Source organism: Engraulis encrasicolus, chromosome 2, assembly GCF_034702125.1.
Source record: "Engraulis encrasicolus isolate BLACKSEA-1 chromosome 2, IST_EnEncr_1.0, whole genome shotgun sequence".
NCBI classification, from domain to species: Eukaryota; Metazoa; Chordata; class Actinopteri; order Clupeiformes; family Engraulidae; genus Engraulis; species Engraulis encrasicolus.
This window is the reverse complement of record NC_085858.1, coordinates 22900946-22925722: the sequence shown is the minus strand read 5'-3', so window position 1 is coordinate 22925722 and position 24777 is coordinate 22900946. Positions and strand designations below refer to the sequence as shown.

General features: G+C 44.0%; 1 protein-coding gene across 1 annotated transcript in view; it reads right to left on the bottom strand.

Annotated features, from left to right (window-relative positions):
- cep112 (centrosomal protein 112) overlaps nt 1-20597 on the bottom strand; it is a 246665-nt gene extending 226068 nt beyond the window's left edge. The window contains exons 1-6 of the mRNA XM_063184029.1: nt 20475-20597; nt 19885-19990; nt 19309-19499; nt 18410-18561; nt 7246-7333; nt 1987-2064 (exon numbers count right to left, since the gene is read on the bottom strand). Of these exons, the coding sequence (XP_063040099.1) occupies nt 1987-2064; nt 7246-7333; nt 18410-18561; nt 19309-19499; nt 19885-19984 (609 nt within the window). The 5' untranslated portion in view covers nt 19985-19990; nt 20475-20597. The remainder of the gene's footprint in view (nt 1-1986; nt 2065-7245; nt 7334-18409; nt 18562-19308; nt 19500-19884; nt 19991-20474) is intronic.
- Between the last annotated feature and the right edge of the window lie 4180 nt (nt 20598-24777).

The following is a 24777-nucleotide window of genomic DNA, read 5'->3' as shown; positions in this document are numbered from 1 at the left end:
CTGGCCTGTCTGCCTGCCTGGCCTGCCTACCTGGCCTGTCTGCCTGCTTGCCTGTCTACCTGTCTACCTGCCTGCCTACCTGGCCTGTCTGCCTGCTTGCCTGTCTGCCTGCCTGCCTACCTGGCATGTCTGACTGCCCTGCCTGACAGCCTGGAAGGCTGGATGTCTGGAAGACCTACACAGCACTCACACCAAGATGGGGGCAGGGAGGCGTAACGCAAACAAGATGTTCAGGTAATGCCAGGATGCCCCTTGCCATTTCTCTTATCGGGTCTGGGGAGAAGCAAGGAGAGGTGCAGAGTCTCACGTCCCTATTTCGATGGACAGACAGATTACTCTGCAGGAGAAGTGGGTAGAGAGGGACTGATAACGTAGAGAGAGAGAGAGAGAGAGAGAGAGAGAGAGAGAGAGAGAGAGAGAGAGAGAGCAAGAGAGAGAGAGAGAGAGAGCATGAGAGCACGAGAGAGCGAGAGCGCGTACGAGAGAGAGAGAGAGAGAGAGAGAGAGAGAGAGAGAGAGAGAGAGAACAGCCAAAAAGACAGAGGAACAGAGACAAGGAACAGAGAGAGGAACAGTGGACAAGGAGAGGATGTTCGAAGTATGACTCCTAGATTTCGAGAAGTCAAGATCACCTTCTGATAACCTCTTTCCCTCCAGATTACGGAGATGAAGTCAGTCCTGCCAGAGGTAGACAGGCGGCCAGATAGGGGGGCACTTAAAGGGTAACGTTTAGGTTAAATTTATAACTAAATATATACTGGATGTTGTCAGGAGAGGTGTTTTGAAACATATATGTGAAATTCACAGTCTATAACAAAGCCAAACTGCAATATTTTTATGAAAATGTATCATTTTACAGCTACTTCTGAAGTATTGGGCTCCTCACTGGCAGAGCCTTTATGACGTAGATAGAGGGAGTCCAACTAAAGTTCTGGCTCAGCTCTCGCTTGTGGATGTAGGCTTACCAACCATTTTGGTTCTAGTAGAGAGGCTGGCAAAAGTGGACAGTTATATTGTATGTGGGCTATTGAAAATGGTCTATTACTGTGTTTGTGCATTGTGTATTAAAAAATGAGATTTAGTGGTGTTTAACCTGCAAGTTACACTTAAGGCTTAGCCCTCTTGGATCTCAAACACATTTCGCCGAAGTGCAAGACAGGCGAGTGTAACTCTTCACATCTCTCTCAGCTATGTTTACTGTGTTCATCTTAACTTCTATCTATACTAAGATATAGTAAGTAATATTATAATACAATATCTCGCTTCTCTAGCTATGCCAACTCCATTCTTTAAAAAATCAAATAAAAAAATGTAGGGCTGTTTTGCCTTAATGTTTGACAGGACAGTAGAGGAGAGACAGGAAACTCGTGAGGAGAGAGAGAGAGAGACAGGGTAGGATTGGCAAATGACCCGGGCCGGATTCGAGCCCGGGTCACCAGCGTAGTAACCCAGTGCTCTACCGTTAGGCCACGGCAGGGCCTGCTAACTCCAATCTTCATCAGCCCTGGTACTGCCAAGCACGGCTCTGTGTTTGCTGTAGCTAAATGTTCGTCGAACACAATCAGATTTGGCAACAGTACTTCCATGCAATTTGTCACACAAAACAGATTTGGCCAAGGTAGATAAACAACACCCACACACACACACACACAAACAGACACACATGCACGCCCACACATACACACACGCTTGCAGGCATGCATGCGTACACCCGCACGCACGCGCGCACACACACACACACACACACACACACACACACACACACACACACACACACACACACACATACACACAGACACACAGACACACAGACACACACACACAGACACACACACACACACAGCACTTCCACTCACGTATGCGAGCACATGCGCACACACAGAGTAGGTTTGCCCCCAGGAGGCGGTGAGGAGAGTAGGAGAGGAGGAAAAGAGGAGGAAAAGAGGAGTTGAGGAAGAGGCGAGGAGGAAATGAGGAGCACTTTACCCCGAGGTTCCAGCTGTTTAGTCTTGCCTCCAGGTCACTGTCATCGCCAGAGAGGGATGCTCCTCCAACACCATTCACCTGCATGGGGGCACAAACACCATCGCACTGTCCAATCAAACACTGGCTGCTGGAGGTCACCGGCTTGCATAAGAGGAATATCGTTTGCGTTCTGTTGTGTTTACACCATCATGGAGGAAGGCCATAGACCAGAGAGTTATCAGATTAAATTGCATCATTGTCAACTCAAGTCAAGTCATTGTCACATACAGTACTCAGAGTGTGCGGAACCTTCTTGCCTTTTCATGAAACTTTATTTGAGGTTCCCAGCACCCTTTCATTTGGTGTGACTGTGCATACCCTATGTACTGCATTTCCTCATCTTTTTACACCATCAAAGCGTATTGCGACTACCTTTTCCAGTAACAGGATGTGGACAACAGCAGGGGCGGAGCAACTGGCTTGAGAAAGTAAAAGTCCTGCCAGATATCCCTTCTACCTGTGCTTCTAACACAGGTGATTTCACTGACTAGCTCATTTACCTGGCTGAAGGGCTGCTTCGTTCATTGGCTAAGCCCCGCCCCCTTGAGTTACAGTTGCTAGGTCAGACAGATAAAAAGTTTGATGCTTTAATATCGTCGTGAGCATTTGACCAGTTTTGAGAAAGGGGGGAAAAGTGATCATCTCCTATTACCTCGCAATACCTCCTATTACCTAGGAACTTGCATCTGTGTTACAACCATTTCTAGTGTTGCACCGATACCGATACCAGTATCGGTGGATCGGCACTAAAATGGTGGCATCGGTATTGGCGAGTACAAACAAATAGGGCACCGATACCATTTACAGATGCTTGTATGACAAACAGCCTTGAAATTAGTTATTTCATAGAGGTATTTAAAAAGTATAAAACGTTTTGCTGGATTCACTTTGTAGTAGTCTTTTTCCTGTTTCACAAAGGTAGGCAGCAGCCTGACAAAGCCATGCAATGATTTTACATCCAAGTAGTATGCACTGCAGCCCTTCATATATATACATTTCAAATAGGGTGGTATCGGTATCAGTATCGGCCGATACTGCAGAGCCAGGTATCAGTATCGGGGCCAAAAAATGGTATCGTGCAACACTAATCATTTCCAACCATATTTTCATAAAAATAAGACAGCAATATCTTCCCGAGACCAAAAAGACGAGAGGTCTGCGAATTCAATTCAGCGCTGTCAGTCAAAAACGGTCTGACCTCTTTTTTACGCTGTGATTGGTCAATCAACATTTTAGGGCGGGCCTTAGCCACAGGTCAATTGGCTGGAGCTTTTCAACATTCTGAACCAAGGATGTGCTGCCATGGATAACGCAAGGGACATTGTATCTGTGGGGGAAATTTATGGAGCACATTTGCACCTTCTCATCTTGTTATTCAGGCCACTAGAAATGTGTCGGAAGGAGTTTATTTCTGTTTGGAGCTTGTGTTTACTGCTTTTCCACATCTGGTTTGTCTCTCAGACCTTTTTTTCGCTCTAGGAGTGCTGGAGCCGGCACAGTCTGCCGTCTGATGTACATTACGTACATACTCATGTGGTGGGAACACTGACGAGACTGCATACATGCAGGCATACGCACTACACTAAACATGCATGTGCTCACAGACACACGTATGCATGTACGCCTATACAGCCACGCACATTATCCAGACAAAAAGATCTGTGTGTGTGCCAATACACGACATAAGCACACAAACGGCATAAACACACACATACAAACACACGCACACATACAAACACAAACACACACACGCACACGCGCACGCGCACACACACACACACACACACACACACACGCACACATACATACAAACACAAACACACACACGCACACACAAACACACACACACACACACACACACACACACACAGCCTCTCTCTAGCAACTTACGCCCTCACGCCCTCTCTCCTCTCTCTCTTTCTGTCTCTCCTCTCTCTCTCTGACACACACACGCACGCACGCACACACACACCAATACAAAACAAAAAACAGCCACACGGACAAACAAGCAAAAACATAAACACACACACACACACACACACACACACACACACACACACACACACACACACACACACACACACACACACACACACACACACACACACACACACACACACACACACACACACACACACACACACCGACTGGAGCTAGAGGCCCCTTGCTTGCTTGCTTACTTGCTCTCTCTCTCTCTCCCTCTCCCTCCCCACGTGCTGTGTGCCAGATGTTTGGCTGTTCCACACCATTTCCGCCTGCCCCTCTTTCATGCGGCGCATTCCACAGTGTGTGTCACATGGCCCTTCTTTGCTTCTTTGTTGTTGTTCTCGCGGGCCCTTCGCTTGTCTTTTTTTGTGTTGCGGGGCCGGGCCGGGCCCCGTCCCCTCCTCACACAACATGGAGATCACGGCACATCAACGCTTTCTTCCTCTTACGTGGCGCCTTCTGACGAGGTGTGTGTGTGTGCGTGTGTGTGTGTGTGTGTGTGTGTGTGTGTGTGTGTGTGTGTGTGTGTAAGGGAGTGGGGAGGAGAGTTAATCTCGAAACTGGCTTCACAGTTTGGTATGGCACACCAAGTACAATAAATGTCTCTCAGACCATAAACATCTCGAGCGACCGTACAACTAGAAACATCTTGACTGCACTTGGTCTGGGACAGAGGAAGGGAAAATAGCGGACGAGGAGAGGAGAGGAGAGTAGAGTGGGGGAGAAGGGGGTGAGGAGAGGAGAGGAGAGGAGAGGAGAGGAGAGGAGAGGAGAGGAGAGGAGAGGAGAGGAGAGGAGAGGAGAGGGAGAGGGAGAGGAGGAGAGAGGAGAGGAGAGGAGAGGAGAGGAGAGGAGAGGAGATGGGGGTAGAGGAGAGGAGAGGAGAGGAGAGGAGAGGAGAGGAGAGGAGAGGAGAGGAGATGGGGGTAGAGGAGAGGAGGGAAGAGGAGAGGAGAGGAGAGGAGAGGAGAGGAGAGGAGAGGAGAGGAGAGAGGGGAGAGGAGAGAGGAGAGAGGGGTAATGAGCAGCAGGCCCTTTCCTCCCTATTCTGTGTTGGTAAACAGCCCTCCCTCTGTCTGCCTTGTTTGGTAGAAATGGGATCATTACATCCATGCAACGTGGAAGGGTAGTCTTTACATCCAAGCAATGTTGGATTTTAGAAAACATTTACTGGTTATATGACTGTACATTTATTGCCCATAAATGAATATGATATTGTGAATAAAAAAATAAATTCATACATACATCTACAACAAATGTATGTGTTAATGCAACAAGAATTCTCCCTCATTGACTGTTATGTAACTAATTTCGACAATAATGAACTTATCTGATTATTTGAGCATACTTAATTAAATTGTGTGGTCTGGACACAATATAATTTTCACGTGCAATGGGTTATAGTAAGACTGTAACCAGGATAGGAATTTCTATTGCTCCATCCAGAGTACATTCTAGATTCCATGGCTAACGGTGGGGACACATAGGTGGCGAAACGAGCGAGGCAAAGAGAGGCGAAATTCAGTGACAGCTCAACCGTCATCAGGTCGTCGCGGCGAATCAAATGGAATGTCACAGATACATTGTTGATTTGATTGGGCCGCCGCAGGTGATTTCGTTCCTCATTTGCATAATATTAAACTTGGTTTAATGATCTCTCTTCCTTCCCTCCTGTTCGCTTGCTTTTGCTTGCCTTCGCCTCTCTCATAGGAATGAATGGCGAAGTTTGCTTCGCTTGGCCAAATTCGTGTATATGTGTCCCTACCGTAACTATCTCAACCATGCTTTTATACATTATTGTGTTATTATGAAATTGTAATACCTGTTTGCGATAATAGTAGTAGGGTACCGTATGACTATGTGTACTAGATTTCTCTGAGCCTTGGGATTTCAATTCAATTTAGATTTCAAGGCTAAATTCTAGTCATGTAACTACAGACAGTATACATCAAGTGTTATTATCCATGACTATGGTATGCTGCATTTACTACCATACTTCCAACTACTGTACTACGATACTGTATTCTCTCTTGTGAACAATGTTGTGAGGATGTGAAGATAAGTGATGAGTTATGAACGGATTTGGATGAGACTTTGTTTTTGAAAATGGCCAAAGTGATTCAATTCTGGTGGTGATCCGGATCACAAACCTGAACCAGGACTTTTTAAAAGATTCCTCACCATTCCATTACACTGTATAAATCTAAAACAAAAAAATGGGTGTCACATTGTAGTTAAATGTTCTAAAAAACGCTTCCTTGGCGGAGGTCTGCATTGTTGGAGTGGATTTCTAGTCAAAAGCTGTATTTTGATACTTTGGAATATTCATTAAAAAAACTTGTGCTGAATTTGATACATGACTCATACTTTTTTTGCATTAAACAACTGAAAGTAACTAAGTAACTTTTACTCAAATTACATTGTAAATGAAGTAATTTTGTACTTCTACTTGAGTACATTTTGAGATGGGTAATTGTACTTTTACTCTGAGTACAATTTAAGCAAAGTAAAGGTACTTTTACTCAATTACATTTTTTCTGTACTTTCCACCTCTGGTGATGACCCAGAGGAACCCCAAGGGGGAATACCCTGGCACTCTGGAGACCGCTCCTCTCCTCTCCTCATCCCTGCTCTCTTGTCCTCTCCTCCCCTCTCCTCTCCTCTCCTCATCCCTGCTCTCTTGTCCTCTCCTCCCCTCTCCTCTCCTCTCCTCATCCCTGCTCTCTTGTCCTCTCCTCCCCTCCCCTCTCCTCTCCTCATCCCTGCTCTCTTGTCCTCTCCTCCCCTCTCCTCTCCTCTCCTCTCCCCTGCTCCATCTCCTCTCCTCTCCTCTCCCCTGCTCTGCTCTCCTCTCCTCTCCTTTCCTCATCCCTGCTCTCTCGTCCTCTCTCATCTCCTCTCCACTCCTATCCTATCCTATCCTTTCCTTTCCTCCCCCTTCCCCTCCCCTGTTCTCGTCTCATCTCCTCTCCTCTCCTCTCCTCTCCTCTCACAACCTCTGCTCTCCTATCCTCTCCTCTCCTAACCTCTGCTCTCCTATCCTCTCCTCTTCTTTCCCTTCCCCTGCTCCATCTCCTCTCCTCTCCTCTCCCAACCTCTGCTCTCCTATCCTCTCCTCTCCTCTCCTAACCCCTGCTCTCCTCTCCTCTCCTCTTCTTTCCCTTCCCCTGATCCATCTCCTCTCCGCTCCTCTCCCCAGCTCCCCTCCCCTCCTCTCCTCTTCTCTCCTCTCACCTTGTTGTTGTCTCCGCGGCTGACGAGCTTCAGAGGGCTGGAGGCCATCGGGCGGGAAGGAGACTTGTCATATCCCACCACTGTCCTCCTGTCGAGACAAAAAAAAAGGGGAAGGCCAGAAGACCAGTGCGTCAGTGAAATGCCAGGAATCCCCTTTCAGGTGGCCCACACAATAGCAACGCAGGGACAGATAAGATACTCAGCTTTCCTCTCTTTCTTTTTTTCCCTTTCTTTTCTTTTCCAAAACACTGACATACATTTCTCAAAGCGCTCACATCAAAGAGGGAGAAGCGGGCACAAACAAAGACTTCAAGGTTACAGCTATTGCTATTATCATGGACTTGCTTTAAGGTATGTTGTCTGGTGGGGCCCTTTCTTGAGCTGGATATTGCATAACCCATGGTGCCCTGCACCAGTGGGGAAGAGAAATTATTAAGCCTTTGTGTATTTCTCGGCTCGAGCTTTTGATGTTGTTTGGCACTTCTCGGCTAACCGCTACGCTCCCTGGCACACACACATGCGCGTGCGCACACACGCACATGCACCCGCGCACACGCACGCGCACACGCACACACACGGCCCATATTGATAGCTGCAACAGGACGTGGCTTTGTTTTGTGAGCGCTCCAGACCCGTGATTTATGTCTCCTCTAATCAAGTCGGCCACTTGACAAACTCCCACTCTACACACACACACACACACACACACACACACACACACACACACACACACACTCACTCTATTCTACACAAACACACACTCACTCTATTCTACACAAACACACACAAGTTCAGTTTCATGCAGGCCAGCCAGTGCACTGAGGGCCTCGCCACTTTTTCTTGGCCAAGTTCAACCCGTGGGCTCTGTCCCGTTAATTAAGAGACCTCAATTCTCCCCTCTCTTCCAATCCCATTTTCTCTCTCTCTCTCTCTCTCTCTCTCTCTCTCTCTCTCTCTCTCTCTCTCTCTCTCTCTCTCTCTCTCTCTCTCTCTCTCTCTCTCTCTCTCTCTCTCTCTCTCTCTCTCTCTCTCGCTCTCTCTCTCTCTCGCGCGCGCGCTTTCCAACCCAACCCCTCCTGCACCCCCCATTCCCGGAGCATTTGAAATACAAGTTAATCCCACGTTTGACAGCCACAGCGCGACCGACCACCAATGATAACCTGACACTAATGCCGCTCTGACATCGCTGCGCGCGGCAGCTCCCTTTCACCAACAGGCGTGGCTAATTTGTTTTCAGCGACTAATTAGCGAACGTGTTCCTCCGGCTAATTACGTATGCTTAACGTTAATTTGGCCTAATTAAAATAATCCTCCGCAAGGGGGGAGACGCAGAGAGGAGAGGAGAGGAACGTTATGGAGACGTGACGTGAGGAGTGGGCGAGGAGACCACCTCAGGATATGGAGAAAACAGTGACGGAGGAGGAGAGGGGGGAGTTGGAAGCTGAGGAGTGGGAGGTTGACAAGACGGTTGACAAGACTTGAATTTGTTCACACGACACCAGTCATTCAAATGAGGCACCACATACGCAGTTTAAGCACCCGTACAGTATTCTACATTCTAAGACCTCAGTGCATAATCAAGATGGTACATGATCATTTCTTAATCACACTCTACATCTCTCAATGCCCCAAATCATTTTTGCTTTCTGTTTCACACCGTCCAATCATAAAAAAACAACTTTCTTCTAAACACTGTTCAGAAAAAAAAGATCATCCGCAGCCCCTTACATATACCTATTAGAGGCTGATTTTTAATAAACCACACGCGTGCGAGCTGAGCTCACATATTGCACGTTACGAAGGTGACCGAACGTTGGTTAAAATAAAACAAAAATCAGAACAGAGAGAAATAACTGTGATGTTCTAGTTGCTGCTGGTGGTGATGGTATTCTACACACACACACACACACACACACACACACACACACACACACACACACACACACACACACACACACACACACACACACACACACACACACACACACACACACACACACACACACGTTCAGAGAGAAAAGTACTAAGGCAGCAGGAGAGCACTCGAGGCTAGGAAATAAACACAGGCCTGGCTGCCTTTTTTTTCGCAGACACTTCAAAGCTCCCTCCAACCTTGAAATGAAAGCCCTCCCCTCCCGTCCGCTCCGCTCCTCTCCTCTCCCCCCCTCTACCGAACACAACACAGGGCCTGGGTCATCTGACTGCTGCACACGTTCCGTATATCATGTTGCCGCACTGCTACTTTATTTCAGGAAGACGACTAACAGCCAAAATCCCACACCTGCACCCAAAACACTTTGCACTGCCAGCAAAAAAAAGATATTATATATTCCCACACCTGGAACACAGGTCTTTACCCAGCCAAATTCCCATACACGCTTCCTTAAGACTTTAACCATAAGGTGGGGATTACCTGGATATTATCCATCCCTTGCTCTATTTTTTTTCACGCAGCATTGCCAGGAAGCGCTTTCCCAACAGTGCTGCCATGACACAGATGAAAGGATCGTTTTATATTACAGATATTCGGTGCGTGATACGTTGATGTATGGGGCAAATGTGTGTCGGCAAGTTCTCCTTCTCACACAAGCATGCACGAATAACACATAAAACATGCAGAAATATGCACGCACAAACGCACGCGCACACACTGTATTCTGAGATCAGATTCTGAGAAGTTGGCCAAAAAAGAACAGAGATGAGACACTAGGTGGAAAGAGAAGAAGTGGAGTTATGGAGTTGCATCCTGAAATGGTTGCTTTTTGGGTGCTGTTATTTTGCTTTGTCCAGGAATAGATAACAATGAATGTAAAAACAAAATGATGCAGAAATAATCCAAAAATTAAATATATGGCTCCACACTTAACATCACAACCATAGACTAAGATTATATTACAGTGCAGGACAACTCACTAATACACTCAGCACACAGAGTTTCCCCGCATACTGTTAAGGCAGCCACCTGAAAAAAAAACATAAAAATTGTATTGCGTTGTATTCTTTCTTACTTTGTTTTACAAAACATTGTGTTATAAGTTACGTATATTATTTTGCAGAGTTTTCAAACCCTGTTTACTGTGAAACTGCAAAAGTCTTTCCCATAAAGGACAATAAGGGCAGTGGGTAAGCGGTTAGGGCGTCAGACTTGTAGCCCAAAGGTTGCCGGTTCGACTCCCAACCCGCTAGGTAGGTGGGGGGAGTAATTAACCAGTGCTCTCCCCCATCCTCCTCCATGACTGAGGTACCCTGAGCATGGTACCGTCACGCCACACTGCTCTTCCTTTCGGGCGCCATTGCGGGCTGCCCCCTAGCACGGGTGAGGCATAAATTCAATTTTGCTGTGTGCACTTGTGTGCTGTGGAGTGCTGCGTCACAATGACAATAGGAGTTGGAGTTGGAGTTTCCCAGTTGGGCTTTCACTTTCACTTTTCTCTTCACTTAAAGATACAGTAGACATGTTCAAGAGAGTCCTTGTGCACAAGCCCTCAGTAATGCAGGTGCAGGTGTGAGGCAGGGGAAGGTGAATCAATGAACAAAATTGCTATGCAATTTTGGTTCGCTCTATGCCATAGATGCCTGATGACGCATTGGGCGAGACGCGTTGTTCACTCCGAAAAATAAAGTAAAGAAAAGTAAGCAGTGTGCAGTGTCTCTTGAATTTTGTTCATTGATACAGTAGACATGTGTCCGCTACCGGCTACACACCCATCCACCTTGACTACCAAAAGTTCTGCAGGAAACACTGAGATCACACAATGAATAGTAATTGTCAGCAAATTGCACACCAACCACAACATGCAGTATGTAGCGTGGTGAATCCCATGCTGCCTTGTAGGATCGTTAGGATCAGAAAGTCAGAATGGACACCCTATCTGAAATCTTCACCTGAGTTTGGGGACCCAAACACAGAACGGGAAAGAACAGCGAGACATATTACAAGTAAACAACAGCTTGTTGTTTGTTTACAGATGCATCATGTCGATACCATGTGTGACACCAGCTTTCCATAAAGATTTAGATAGTATTTTAAATTGGTCACGTTGAGCTCCCCTAAAAAAATGAATAGACGGTTTCCAAACTATGCCTCACTTAATATAGTCTGACTCATATCTCACGCCAGGCAATACCAACCTGCTTCTCACCAGATCCTCGTGTATTTGCTGCTCAGCTTTGTGATCTTACACGAGTATCTGGATGCCTTCAGACTCCTGAACCACCTAAATCCGAACCAATCAGCGTGAGTGTCGCAGGATTTTCAGGCATGTGATGCAGTCAACTTTAAAAATACCGGGAAAGGGCAAAAGAAGGGAAAGGTGACCGTTGACAACAAGGGCTGCTGGCATGGACTCGCTCGTCGACATTGACTCTGTAATTTCAATTGTATTTTCAAATCTAGCACTTCATAAAAAATGTCAAACAAAAGGTTTTTCCTTTTATCACGTGCAAGGATTTTTTTTGGATAAAACCACACCTTCGGTGACCTCAGCAAAAGGCATAGTCCCAGATGAATCCCAGGAAAAAGTCTGAACCTATTCATTTGATGACAGTCTAGATTAAGGCCATGCCATAAAAGCATTATTACAGTGATATCATCCAGTTTTTTCTTGATCTGTCAAGTAACATGTATTTTCAGTGTCCATTCCTGGATGTGTAAAGGATCTGTATTACAGACCAGAGAGAATCGAAAAGAGAGAGGTGCCAATGGCCCATTGTTTCCAGGTTCTAGCTTCACAAGGCGGATGGGGGGGGGAATCCCCCTTCATGCAGACCTAAGGTCCATTCCATTGAATCCAAGAAATTGGTCATTGTAACTTTCTGGGGTTGGTGAGGGTCTAGGCAATGATCATATATGATCAATCAAAGCCTAATTCTGTGGCCCTACCATGGCGCTTGAGGTAGGGCACTCGTCTACTACAAGGCCGACCAGGGTTTGATTCCGGCCCGAGCCCATTGCCGACCCTTCCCCGTCTCTCTCTCCCAACTCACTTCCTATCTATCCTCCACTGTCCTGTCATGAACAAAAACAAAACAATAAAGGCTTGAAAGGCCCCCAAAAAATATGTTTAAAAAGCTTACCGTAATTCTGTAACTTGTAGGCCTAACGTTTGAATTTTGAGGAAAAACTAACTTTTTATTTCAAGTCATGCGGACGTCACACGCCTCTTTGAGTAGACCGGAATCTGTTCACGTTTGGCACCCATAGCAACGCATTAGGTTGCCATATTTCTTTGTATCTCTGCGTGTTAGGGTCACTCACTAACACAACACACCTGCCATAATGTTGCAACACTGCAATACAATCCTCAATGAGAGGACTGGTGCAGAACCAACCTCTCCAAGCTACAACTAAAGCCAATATTCTCCTCCAACTAGCATGTGCTTTCATGGGACAGAGCAGAAGAACAGAGCGTTTTGTTGTCTTGCTAAAATACTTATCACGCTCTAAACACGTCGTCCTCGATCAACACCACAACAGCCTGATGCATGCAAGCCGTTGTGTCCTGTCTCCCTCCCCTGCCAAAGCAAATATAAAGCCTGTCACTACAGTCATACACGATTAGGCCAAGTCTATCAGAACGATAGGGGAGCTTGGAGAGTGTGCACGTAGCCTATAAGTTCAGCCCAGAGTTCTGCAAAGCACGTGTGAACACGCAAACACACACACATACACACACACACACACACACACATACACACACACACACACACACACACACGTACATAAATCCCAGTATTAGATCAGTGTCTGCTCTGTACACTCTTTGAAAGGAGCGAAATAAAGGATTGATGAAGACAGCAAGCACATTCCAAAAGAGAACAGTTTGCCCCATCAAACACACACACACACACACACACACACACACACACACACACACACACACACACACACACACACACACACACACACACACACACACACACACTCTCACTACAGTATGCATGCCTGTGTGTGGATGTGCATCTCCAAACTGCGAGAGCATCGCCACCAGGTGGCCAAGCGTAGAACTGTCTCACCACCACTACACTACACTACACTACACTAGACTACACTACACTAGGCCAGCTCATGTGCAAGTGCAATAAACAGCATGGCTTAGAGCTTGTGTGTAGCTTGTTGAATTATCTCCGGTTCTTGGATCACTTTCGCTGAAGCTTGAGCCTCTCTTGCATACACACACACACACACATGCTGACAAAAATGTTTGGAAAAAAAGTAAAGAAAAAAGAAAAAGAAAAAGAAAAGAGAGAGAGAACATTTCTGGTGCAGGTCCAGCCAGCAAGCAAGCTTGCAATTCCACAAATTCCATTCAGTTAGCTTGTGTGTGCTGAGTATCAAATACCATGGTGGTGGTCCTGGCTGTAGCAGAGAGAGAGAGAGAGAGAGAGAGAGAGAGAGAGAGAGAGAGAGAGAGAGAGAGAGAGAGAGAGAGAGAGAGCGAGAGAGAGAGAGAGAGAGAGAGAGAGAGAGAGAGAGAGAGAGAGAGAGAGAGAGAGAGAGAGAGAGAGAGAGAGAGAGAGAGGGAGAGAGAGAGACAGACAGACAGACAGACAGAGAGAGAGACAGACAGACAGACAGACAGACAGAGAGAGAGACAGACAGACAGACAGACAGACAGACAGACAGACAGAGAGAGGTTCCCCTGCTCCCCAGCGTTTGTGTAGGGACAGCAGGGTGCATGACGGGGCAGAGCAGAGGAGGGCACTCGGGCCGCCTGGCGGGCCGGCGCACTAGGGCCCTGCTATGGCTACCCAGAGCCATTCTGTGATTGTTGGCCCAGGGCACTGAAACTGAGTGGGCTGCGAGGAATGCTTTTATCTCAGTCAAAGGAACATTATTAAAAGGAGGGCCAGGCCTACAGTACGGCGCTGGCTTGGTGTGGTGAACAGGGATTGCCCCGTCGCCGAGTTAGAGTGTGCAAAAAGAGAGAGAGAGAGAGAGAGAGAGAGAGAGAGAGAGACACAGAGAGAGAGAGAGAGAGAGAGAGAGAGAGAGAGAGAGAGAGAGAGAGAGAGACAGAGAGAGAGAGAGACAGAGAGACAGAGAGAGAGAGGGGGGGGGGGAGAACACATTTAGCGCTCTGGTGGCGCCTTGGGGAAATTGAAAGATGCTCTGGTCATATGAGGGGTTGTTTATGGGCAGCAATTAAATGCATGTTGTTTATGGTGCCTACACGCCCCGCTGAAGTAAAATGCACAGTGCTGCATGGCATTGACAAATGTGGCAATAACCTTCAAAAAGTAAGCCACTACTATTGGAACAACTGTCAAGTTATCTTTGCGTTAAAAACCAGCCATTAAAAACAGACGCAACCTTCGATACACGTATCTACAGAAAAACGACTGTTTTACCTGTAGTTAAATGAGAGATAAGTGGTAAAGAGTGGACCAAAAAGCTGTTGGGGCCGGGAGGGGAATAATGCCTGAGTTGCCAAGATAAGCCAGCCTCTAAATAAAAGATAAAGAAGCACAGCCCCTACTAACACTTCCTATAAAGCACATTCACCTTGGCCTCTGTTGTGCATCAAAACCCAGCGAGCCAAACAGAGATAGAGGGCTTCAAACGGACCGGTACACAGACCCGCAACGAGGCAGCAGGAGCAAGAGCAGCCATCACGATAAAGTCACTCTTCAAAAAAGCCCGTTCACATACTGTCTCACAGACTTTCTTCTGAGAGGAGATTCTATTTAAAGGAGGTTATATTTTTCTGACGTGTAATAACATAATAACATAATAGTGTGTACTTAAACATATTCGTGTGTGCATCGACTTATCTTTGTTCTTTGGTACTGTATATGATGCGACAAAACTTTGATAATGCATCAAGTGTCTTGTGAGCAACATAAGGACTAAAATAAAATGAAAATAGTATACTAGAGCATTTTATGATAGTATCTGCTTTTAGCCTGTTATTTACCACATCCTATACCACATCCCACACCCTTCCAAAAGCAGAATGCATCAAATTAAGAGTAACTAACATGTTTAGGTGTAAATGCATTACAGGGAATGTTTAATTGTTGCATTTCCTTTTTTCTTTTGTTCTTTTTTTTTTCTTTTAGAGTGTAGCAATGGAATGCAGAGATGTTTTATGGTTCCAAGAACAGCTGAAGACCATACAGGGTCTATGGCACCATCAGGTGGTGGAAAGAGTGAACTGCAGTATGTGGCTGGTGCCATTGGGAGCCACAGGTGATTTCATTCTGATAAATTAAATCTCGCTTCTTTCACCTCAATGACTAATGGCAGAACTAATTGCAGTTCTCGGAGTGGTGTCGAGCATTGCTCTAGATTTATCAGCTAGATGATCAGTGAGAAGATTGAATTTAATCAGCTTCTTTCAGGAACACACACAAACTGCAATAAATCAGATGTTGGTGAGAGTGCTCCAGGCAAACAGATGTTCAGCTACATGAAGCAAGCCATCTGACTGTGTACGTGGTCATGGTGATGGTGCAGCCCTAAATTTGGGATTTTTGGATTTAAAAGCATTACATACATAGGTCATGTACTAGCGACCTGTACTGTGAGCTTTTCCTAAAACAGTATTTTTTAAGTATAGGTTACTCTACTATACATCATCTCTACATCGCATTACAACTTAACATCACAATACCATATCTTGGACTTATCTGTCAACATCCATTTTTGGTCATGTTAACCTCACAGAATATCTTTTTGCACAATTGCCGTTTTATTCTTTTTCTCTGTGTGTGTGTGTTTTTTTTTTGTTTTAATCATTTTCCCTCCCTGACTATTACCTGTGTCTTGGGATGTCCATGTGGGCATTAAGTGTAAGATACTGGGCTCCTTGATCTCCCCTTGGGGATCAATAAAGTTACTCTGTTCTACTCTACTCTCTTCTACAGTGCACTGTAGGTATGAGCGATGAGTTTGGTTGGTCCAGACACCATGTTGTGGCTGTATTGGTGACAAAATACAATTTGCCATTTCTCATGAGTTTCTATTGGTTAAGTCACTGGCTATAGACTTTGCTCTGAATGTTCCCATATTGCTGCCAGTGTTATTAATGTGCGGGATGCCACACTCAAGCACACTATTCTTATAATTAAGTACTCAGAAGTTTGAATTTTGCCTTGCATAGTGTTGAGGAAACTGTCAGTGAACAAACATGTGCAATGTGAGAGATACTGAACATGTGTAGTAGTGTACAGCTGGCCACTACATCAGAGATTTGGCTCTGTAACTAGGTAACTGACTCGGTAACAGGTGAAACCATTTACTCTCAATGGGTGAAACGCAACATGACAAGTTGACAAAACGGTTCCAGTACACCTTGGCTGTAGCTTGGCTCATTGAAGTATATATTAAAATATTAAAGTTTCCGTGCACCCGGTGTGAATTTCAGGATTTTCCTTTAACCCGTTACAACACTACATTATACATTTGTTCTTACCAGAATGGCAATGGCTAAGCCATAGCACATTAGTAAAGGGCCGGTGTCATAGTGGAGTAGTACTATGGTAATTAACCTTTCAATTTCTATTACAGCGTGCCTCAGGAGGTACGGCGTGCATTAAGGGGCTACAGGCCCAGTGTGTGTTTTAGCAGTTAATTTCCTAAATTGATACCACCCCTTCAAAATTTGACCAATTTCACCATGAACATACTAAGTCAGCAGAACATGTTGATGTCTTCAAATCAAAATGGCAACTTTACATGACGAGTATCCCCCCTATACATGTATGAAAAGTGTAATAGTCAAATCATAAATACTGAGAAATTGATGTTTACAATATTCATGAAAGATATTACAAATGTGAATGGGCAGTATACAGTCCTTCCCATAAGCCTATCCATGTTGTTGGAACAGCAGCTAATAATCTGATTTTCAATTAATCAATTGGCTTCGAAAGTCACTCATAAGAAAGCTACAGCCCTTCCAAATGAAGTTTTATGAACAAAAATACATATGTTGCAAAAAACCTATGGGAAGGACTGTAAATTCTGGAGGAAAAAAATATTACACATTGGATCTTTAAACTACCCTTCCATTCATTCAACTCAACTATAAACAATTCAAAAGCCATCCAACATGCTATGTCTGGTACATTATCTATCCATCTCAATTCAACCATGACTCCATCTACAGTATGTAACTACAGCTAAAGATAAGATGATGTGAGTGAATGATTTTTTTGTGCACTTACACAACAAACAAAATATCAGCAAAATGAACTTTGCAGCAGAAATGTGCCTGATATGCGTCACAAGTCTTCTGTCTTGTCAGTAAATTCACCAATGAATCCACAAAGCCACGGAGGGTAGTCTCCAAAATAACATTAAGTGATTAAGTGAAAATGTGAATTTCCAAGGGGTCAATAAATGGGTCAATGAATGACGTTCTTGTAGCAGCACGCGTCAGGGTGGTGCAACCACAGCTAATGCCATATTGTATGAATTACCAGTAAATGATTTTTGTTTTTCGTTTTTAGTGGATTATCTACTATCTAGCATATCCATTGCAGTGCATGTATTACCAATTACTAATGAATTTATGAGCATTAGCTGTGGTTGTACCACTTGATGTCTGAGCCCAAATAAACATCACTGATATTGTGATGGCTAAGACGCTGGTGGTGCCACTGATGATGAAGATGGTGAGATGCATGTAGGCGGCGCTGCGGCGTGCATCCAATACCACTACATGCGTATCTCACTAATACGATGACATACAGTTGAGGACAACATTATTAGCCCCACGCCCTCCTGAAATTAGACATCTCCCTTGATTTCTCGGTGAGAATGACAATTATTAACACGATTATGTTATTCTAGAAACAAATACACTATGGAGATAATGTAGTACATTTAAACATGGTGATAGTAAACAATCATGAAAAATATAAAACCTGTGAATAGGCAGCAAAAATACTGGAAATAAAATACTGAAATAATACACACTTAACCTTTAATTGCAACCCACAATTAAGAAATAACCAAGCCATAGCTCAATCAAGTGGGCACTGGTCTGCTTTACGGTAATTACCGGTGACCTGGGTTCGAGTCGGTCCCGGGTCATTTGCAGAACCCTCCCCGTCTCTATCCACTCGCTTCCTGTCACCCTCTATACTGTCCTGACACAAAAATAAAGGCTTGAGGCCCAAAAAAATCTTACAAAAAAAGGAAATGACCATGTCGTACCTTTGAGTGCTAGTGTGAGGTACAGGTGAGGCGTCTTTCAGTAGGCTGGTCCATGTGTCATCTACGGGAGCCAACTCTCCTGACACCCAATCAGGCACCGCTGGACGCTCCTCCTGGGTCCCTCCAAACAGAGGCTCATCAAAATAGATAGACTGCAGAGGAAACACAGAAGAGAATCGTTAAAACGCTTTAGTTGGGCCAGTCATCATGCTTATGCATGTTAGGACTTGCAGTCATGCTTCCGGCAGTTAAACATACAACAAAGACAACCCATTACGGAAGGCAGATTTGAGACTGATCATTTAAAACAATAACCAACCTGAAATATTAAAGCCTTAGACAACAAAGCATGTGGCATATAGTGTAGTTGGGGTAAAAAAAAAGAATAATCATGTGTCAAGATCAAGATAATAAAAGAACAGCTAAAATGAGCCTATGAAGTAAAATAATAATAATAATAATAATAATGACAGTATACAGTACACCCTCTGACCCTCTGATGAAGACGGAAGTAACATCGTCGAAACATGTCAGGTAAAAGATAAAATCTTTTACATGTCTTAAGGCAAAAGAAAACCTAAAGTGTTTAAGTTCAACAGTTGGACATAATGAACCTAATACATAAATATACAGTACAGTACACCATATTCATATCTACACCATGTTAGTAGTACCCAGGTATATGAACTATGATGTGGGCTAAATTATATGAACTATGTAAACAAACTGTGTTGCAAATGAGAGGATAGTGAACAGTAACACTGAATCAGTTTCCTTGGGTTTGTATGTTAACCGGGCTCACACAAGGATCTAGAGAGAGCCAGGTACAGTACATGTATGTTTGGCAACATATTATGAAACCAAAAGAAATTAACTGAACGGTCAGAGTAGTTTCATACCAAATATGTAGGCAGTGTCTTCAGGCTGCCTCCATCAGGTTTCTGTGTAAAGGGTCCTTCGAGGACACCCCCTTTGAGCATGTGCAGGAGAAGTCGAGCATACATGTTGCGGTTCTTCCTTCCCGTCAGTCCCGATCCACAGGCCACTGGGTCACACAGCTTCTTTATCCACAGGGCACACCGCTGGCGTTCTGAAATTTCATAGATAGACATAATGATCCAAATCAGTCATACATACAGTTTATAGCCTACTGTACATGTCATACACAAGGGTGCCAGAATGAATTTTAAAGTGGTGGTGCATTTTTTTCTTCATTCTTTATTTCTTAACAGTGCCACTGCTGCTGCCACTCATTTGTCTGCCGTAAAAGTTGAGACATCTTCATTAAGGGAGCCCAAAAGTGGGGATGTCAATGCACCTCTGCATCACCCTTTCTGGCATCTACTATGGTCATACGTACACACGCACTAAATACATACATACACCATGTAAAAAGTAAGGTGCTACTAAGAGGTATGTTTTCTCCATACTTGGGTAATAAATTAGGCTATAGTAAAGGTATTACAGGTATTTACCTGATCGATTAGCGAGCTTCAGGACGTAAGGCTTCATGTCTACAAGATAATGATCAAACTCCGAGTCCAGCTTCTCCATGGTTTCTTCCTGTTTACTCATGGTGACCTAGACAGACAACATGGAAACGAAAACTCATCGAGTGCCATACAACAGACATAACATCCAAAATGTCAAGCGCCGTTTACTACGGTGAGATAATACTGCATACACACAGCAAAACATCTCTGGCAAGTTCGCTTATCCATTGATGCTGTTACCAAAATGTTTGGTTACCAAACATAGCTACAAAAAAGTAAATTGTAAGTCGCAACAGGTTAACTATCAGAGTATTTGGGATGACGAAAAGTTATGAGCACTACTTCTTCTTCGCATCGATCATTCTTACGAAATTTCGGTCTAGATGATTGTATTACACTTGCGCAACAAAATACAGTGACATTAAAAAGGCATGCATAATTCATGGATGAACACTGATTTGACATAGCTGGTTAGCATAATAAACCATCTTAGCATTGCTTGTATGACAGCACCTTACCGACATATTTGCAATCCGAACAAACAACAAGATATACACATAATGAATACTTACATGTATACGATACCTCCATATAATTAGGAACAAAATAGCGTGCTGAAAGCACACGGAGATGTCATTGATGAAGAGCTGAGTAACTTGTTGTTTGCGATCACAAAACGGTTCAAACTTCGGCAGCTTCCCAGACAGCAAGGTAGCGTCATTTCCGTTTTCCGTAACGCGGTCCGTTGCCATGGCAACTTGTGTGCAAGTCTCCCGCCTCCCATCCATGTTCACACAGCATCTACACTGGATCAGAGGAGAGGGATTCTTCTGAGTCTGGATCCGCAGCAGCATGCATCACTAGGCTACTTAACTTGGACCACGACATTACACTACCCTGGACTTGTCAGTAGCCTACCTGAGATTTTTTTTCTTCAGTCTTTTCCGAGATGGTCATTGTAAGCTAATGGGGGCAGTTTACATAAAATAATAATAATAATAATAATAATAATAATAATAATAGGAGTCACGTGGGGCAGCCGAGGAAGATGGCAGCATAGTTTCGTCGGTCCCTGAACCCACCAATTTAATTACAATATCCGTATAAATTCACTCCTTAATCTAAGCAAAGTTTTGCCACGATTGAACATTATATTTAGTGCTTCCAATATTGCAACAAAAAAACGCGTCAGATGTCATCTACATCGAAATATTTCCAAGGGAAAACATCGAACCGCAGGGCTACAAGACAGACTTCGCCGACACCTGAACACTCCAAAATGGACAACATGTTATCCGAAATGGGTAAAATTGCAAGCACACTTCAAACGGTCGCCACAGATGTTTCATCGATAAAAGAAACAGTCACTGATTTAAAGAACTCTGTGAGCTCAATCCAGGTGAGATTGGATGAAGCAGAGGAACGTATATCAACAGTTGAGGACACTGCTTCAAGGCTAACTGAAGAAAGCCGTAGAGCAGATGAACGTCTGGATACGCTGTATAATCGAATAGAGGAACTGGAAAATATGAACCGTCGCAACAATGTGAGACTAATCGGTCTAACGGAGGAACTAGAAACAGATGGACTTGTCAACTGCGTACAACAGTTGATATCCGAGGGGCTGGGAATCGAATTGGATGGAGAGTTCGAGATTGAAGGGACTTATCGTGTGGGCAAGCGCGAAGCTAAAAAAGCAACAAGGGCAGCTGACAACCACGACGAGGATAAACCACCGAGAACCGTCTTGATCAAGTTCCTGCGCACATCCGCGAGGGATAAGATTTTACAGGCAGCCAAAGAGAAGGGATCCATCGAATGGAGAGATTGCAGAGTGTCTTTCTTTCCCGACATGTCGAGGGACCGGGCCAAGAAAAGAAGAGAATTCACTGCGTCACGGAAGATGTTGCACAAGCTCAACGTGAGGTTTACATTTGCGCTTCCAGCATCCCTCCGTTTCACTTGGAACGGGAAGGAGCGCAGTTTCACTTCCAGCAAGGAGGCTGAGAAGTTCATTCGTGAGCGCTGTGGTGGGTCAACTGATTAATGCTGTGAGCATTCATTTTATGTTAGCTTAGATGAGGAGCTGGTGGTGTGGGTTGGTGGGTGGGACTAGTAGGTAAGTGTGCTGCTGTTCAAGCATAGCCCTTGGGGCTACCCGGCACGTCACGGACCGGAATCAGGGTTTGTGGAAAGAAGACCGCGGGTCTTTATTCATTCTTTTTTGTTTGTTTATTTTCTTGTGTTTTCTGAGGGGGGTATTGATAATGCTATACGTTGTTGTTTACTTTTTCTGGAGGGGTTACAGAAATGTTTGGTTTTGTTTGAAAGGTCCAACTATTTTTTTCAGAATTTAAATGAATGTCCTGTACCACGCCATTACCCACTAGGGGGCAGCACCTTGACATGTATCTCCATGATGATTTATGTTAACAGGTAGTCATATTAGATGTGTAACGTGGAATATTAACGGCTGTGGAAGTCCTATCAAAAGAAGAAAGGTGTTATCTTATCTAAAACAAAACAGGCAGATATAGCCTTTATACAAGAAAGCCATGTAAGGGATACAGAAGCACTAAAATTCAAGCGAGAATGGGTGGGACATGTTTTCCACTCTTCTTTTTCTAGCAAACAGAATGGTGTAGTCATTCTAATTAATAAGCACCTTAACTTTAATATAATATCAGAAACTAAGGACAAAGAGGGAAGAATGATATGTATTGAAGCGCTTATTAATGGTGTAAAAGTAATTTTGTGCAGTGTTTATGCACCAAATACTGCAGATGCAAGCTTTATCCATAATTTAAATACAATTTTGGGTAGTAAAAGTGGGCAAATAATCCTAGCCGGGGACTGGAACCAGGTTATGGACGGATGTCTGGATAAGAGTAAATATCAGGGAACATCCATGCCAAAGGACAGGGCTGCCCTTCATATGCTGGTGGAGGATTTAGGTCTAAATGACATATGGAGATTAGTTAATCCAAAGGAAAGAGAGTACACATTCTTCTCGCATGCCCATAAATCCCATTCAAGGATAGACTTTTTCTTACTGTCACAAGATATTACTAATAAGGTCATAAACTGTAAAATTGGACCAATTGCATTGTCAGATCATGCTACGGTTGAAATGGATGTCAATCTGAACCCAGATACAGGACGAAAAGGAAGATGGAGATTAAATACTTCATTATTACAGGACGAAGTATTTAGCACAATGCTGGCTGAGGATCTGATCTCCTTTTTTGACTTAAACATAGGAAGTACAGAGAGATTATCCTCAGTTTGGGATGCGTCTAAGGCCTATATTCGAGGAAAACTAATCGCACGTGCATCTAAAATGAAAAAGGAACGAAGAGAAATTCTCAGTGACCTAGAAATGAAAATATGTGCTCTGGAAAAAAATCTAGCCAGGCAGTATTCAGACGAGTTATACCAAGAGATTTGTAAATATAAGTACCAGTTACATGACTTGTATAATGCAAAAGCTGAACATGCATTGTTCAGGTTGCGGACAAGATTTTATGAAGGAGGTGAAAAAACAGGAAAACTTTTGTCCAGGCAGCTCAAACAACAGAATGCTGCTAACATAATTCCTGCAATTAAGAAAGGGGATAACATGGTCTCAACCACAAAAGAAATAAATAGCGTCTTCCAAACATTTTACGAACAGCTATATACAGCCCCTTGTAATGCAGATGAAGAAAAGGTGAACCAGTTTTTCGCAAGCATGAATCTCCCCACATTAGACGCATCACAAACAAAAGCGCTAGACCAACCCATCACTGAGGAAGAAGTGAGAAATGCTATATCTTCTATGAAACTTGGAAAATCTCCTGGTTCAGATGGACTCCCTATTGAATACTACAAGAAATTTGTAGATACGCTGGCTCCAATACTGACTGATGTTATTGCTGAAGCCTTTCAAGTAAATTCGCTGCCTGACACATTCATGGAAGCGATTATAACACTGTTACCAAAGAAAGATCGGGACACGACTGAACCTGCAAACTTTAGACCAGTGAGTCTTTTAAATGTGGACTGCAAAATATTGGCAAAGGTCTTAGCATCACGTTTAGAGAAGGTCTTACCTAAAATAATCCATAAGGATCAAGTAGGCTTTATAAAGGGAAGATCATCAGCTGACAATACAAGGCGATTAATGCATCTTATGTGGCTAAACTACTCTGAAAGTACACCAGGGGCAGCACTATCATTAGATGCTCAGACGGCTTTTGACTTAGTTCAGTGGAATTTTCTGTTTAAAACTATGACAAATTTTGGCTTAGGCAAGGTTTTTAGAGCATGGGTTAATTTGCTGTATCAGAACCCAAGAGCAGCAGTAATAACCAATGGCATGATGTCTCCATTTTTCACAGTATCAAGGGGCACTCGCCAAGGCTGTCCATTGTCCCCGTTGCTTTTTACCATGGTACTGGAGCCTTTGGCTATTAAAATTAGGGAGGATCCAAATATACTAGGGTTGAAAGGAGTAGACAAAGAGACAGAACAGAAACTAATGCTGTATGCAGATGACATTTTATTGTTACTGAGTGAGCCAGCCACCTCCTTACCACTACTGATGGAGGTAATAGAATCATACTCAGTTGTTTCTGGCTACAAAATAAACTGGAGAAAATCAGAGGCAATGCCAATTACAAGGACATGTTATTCTCACATGGTAACTGGTTTTGGTTTCAAATGGGTTCCTTCAGGTATGAAGTATCTTGGTGTGCGCTTGACTCAGAATTTAGAGGGGATTATGGCACTTAATTATGACCCCCTGCTGACAAAAATACAACATAATGTGGAAAAATGGAAACACCTCAAACTAACTCTATGGGGAAAGGTTAATGTGGTCAAAATGGTTGTAGC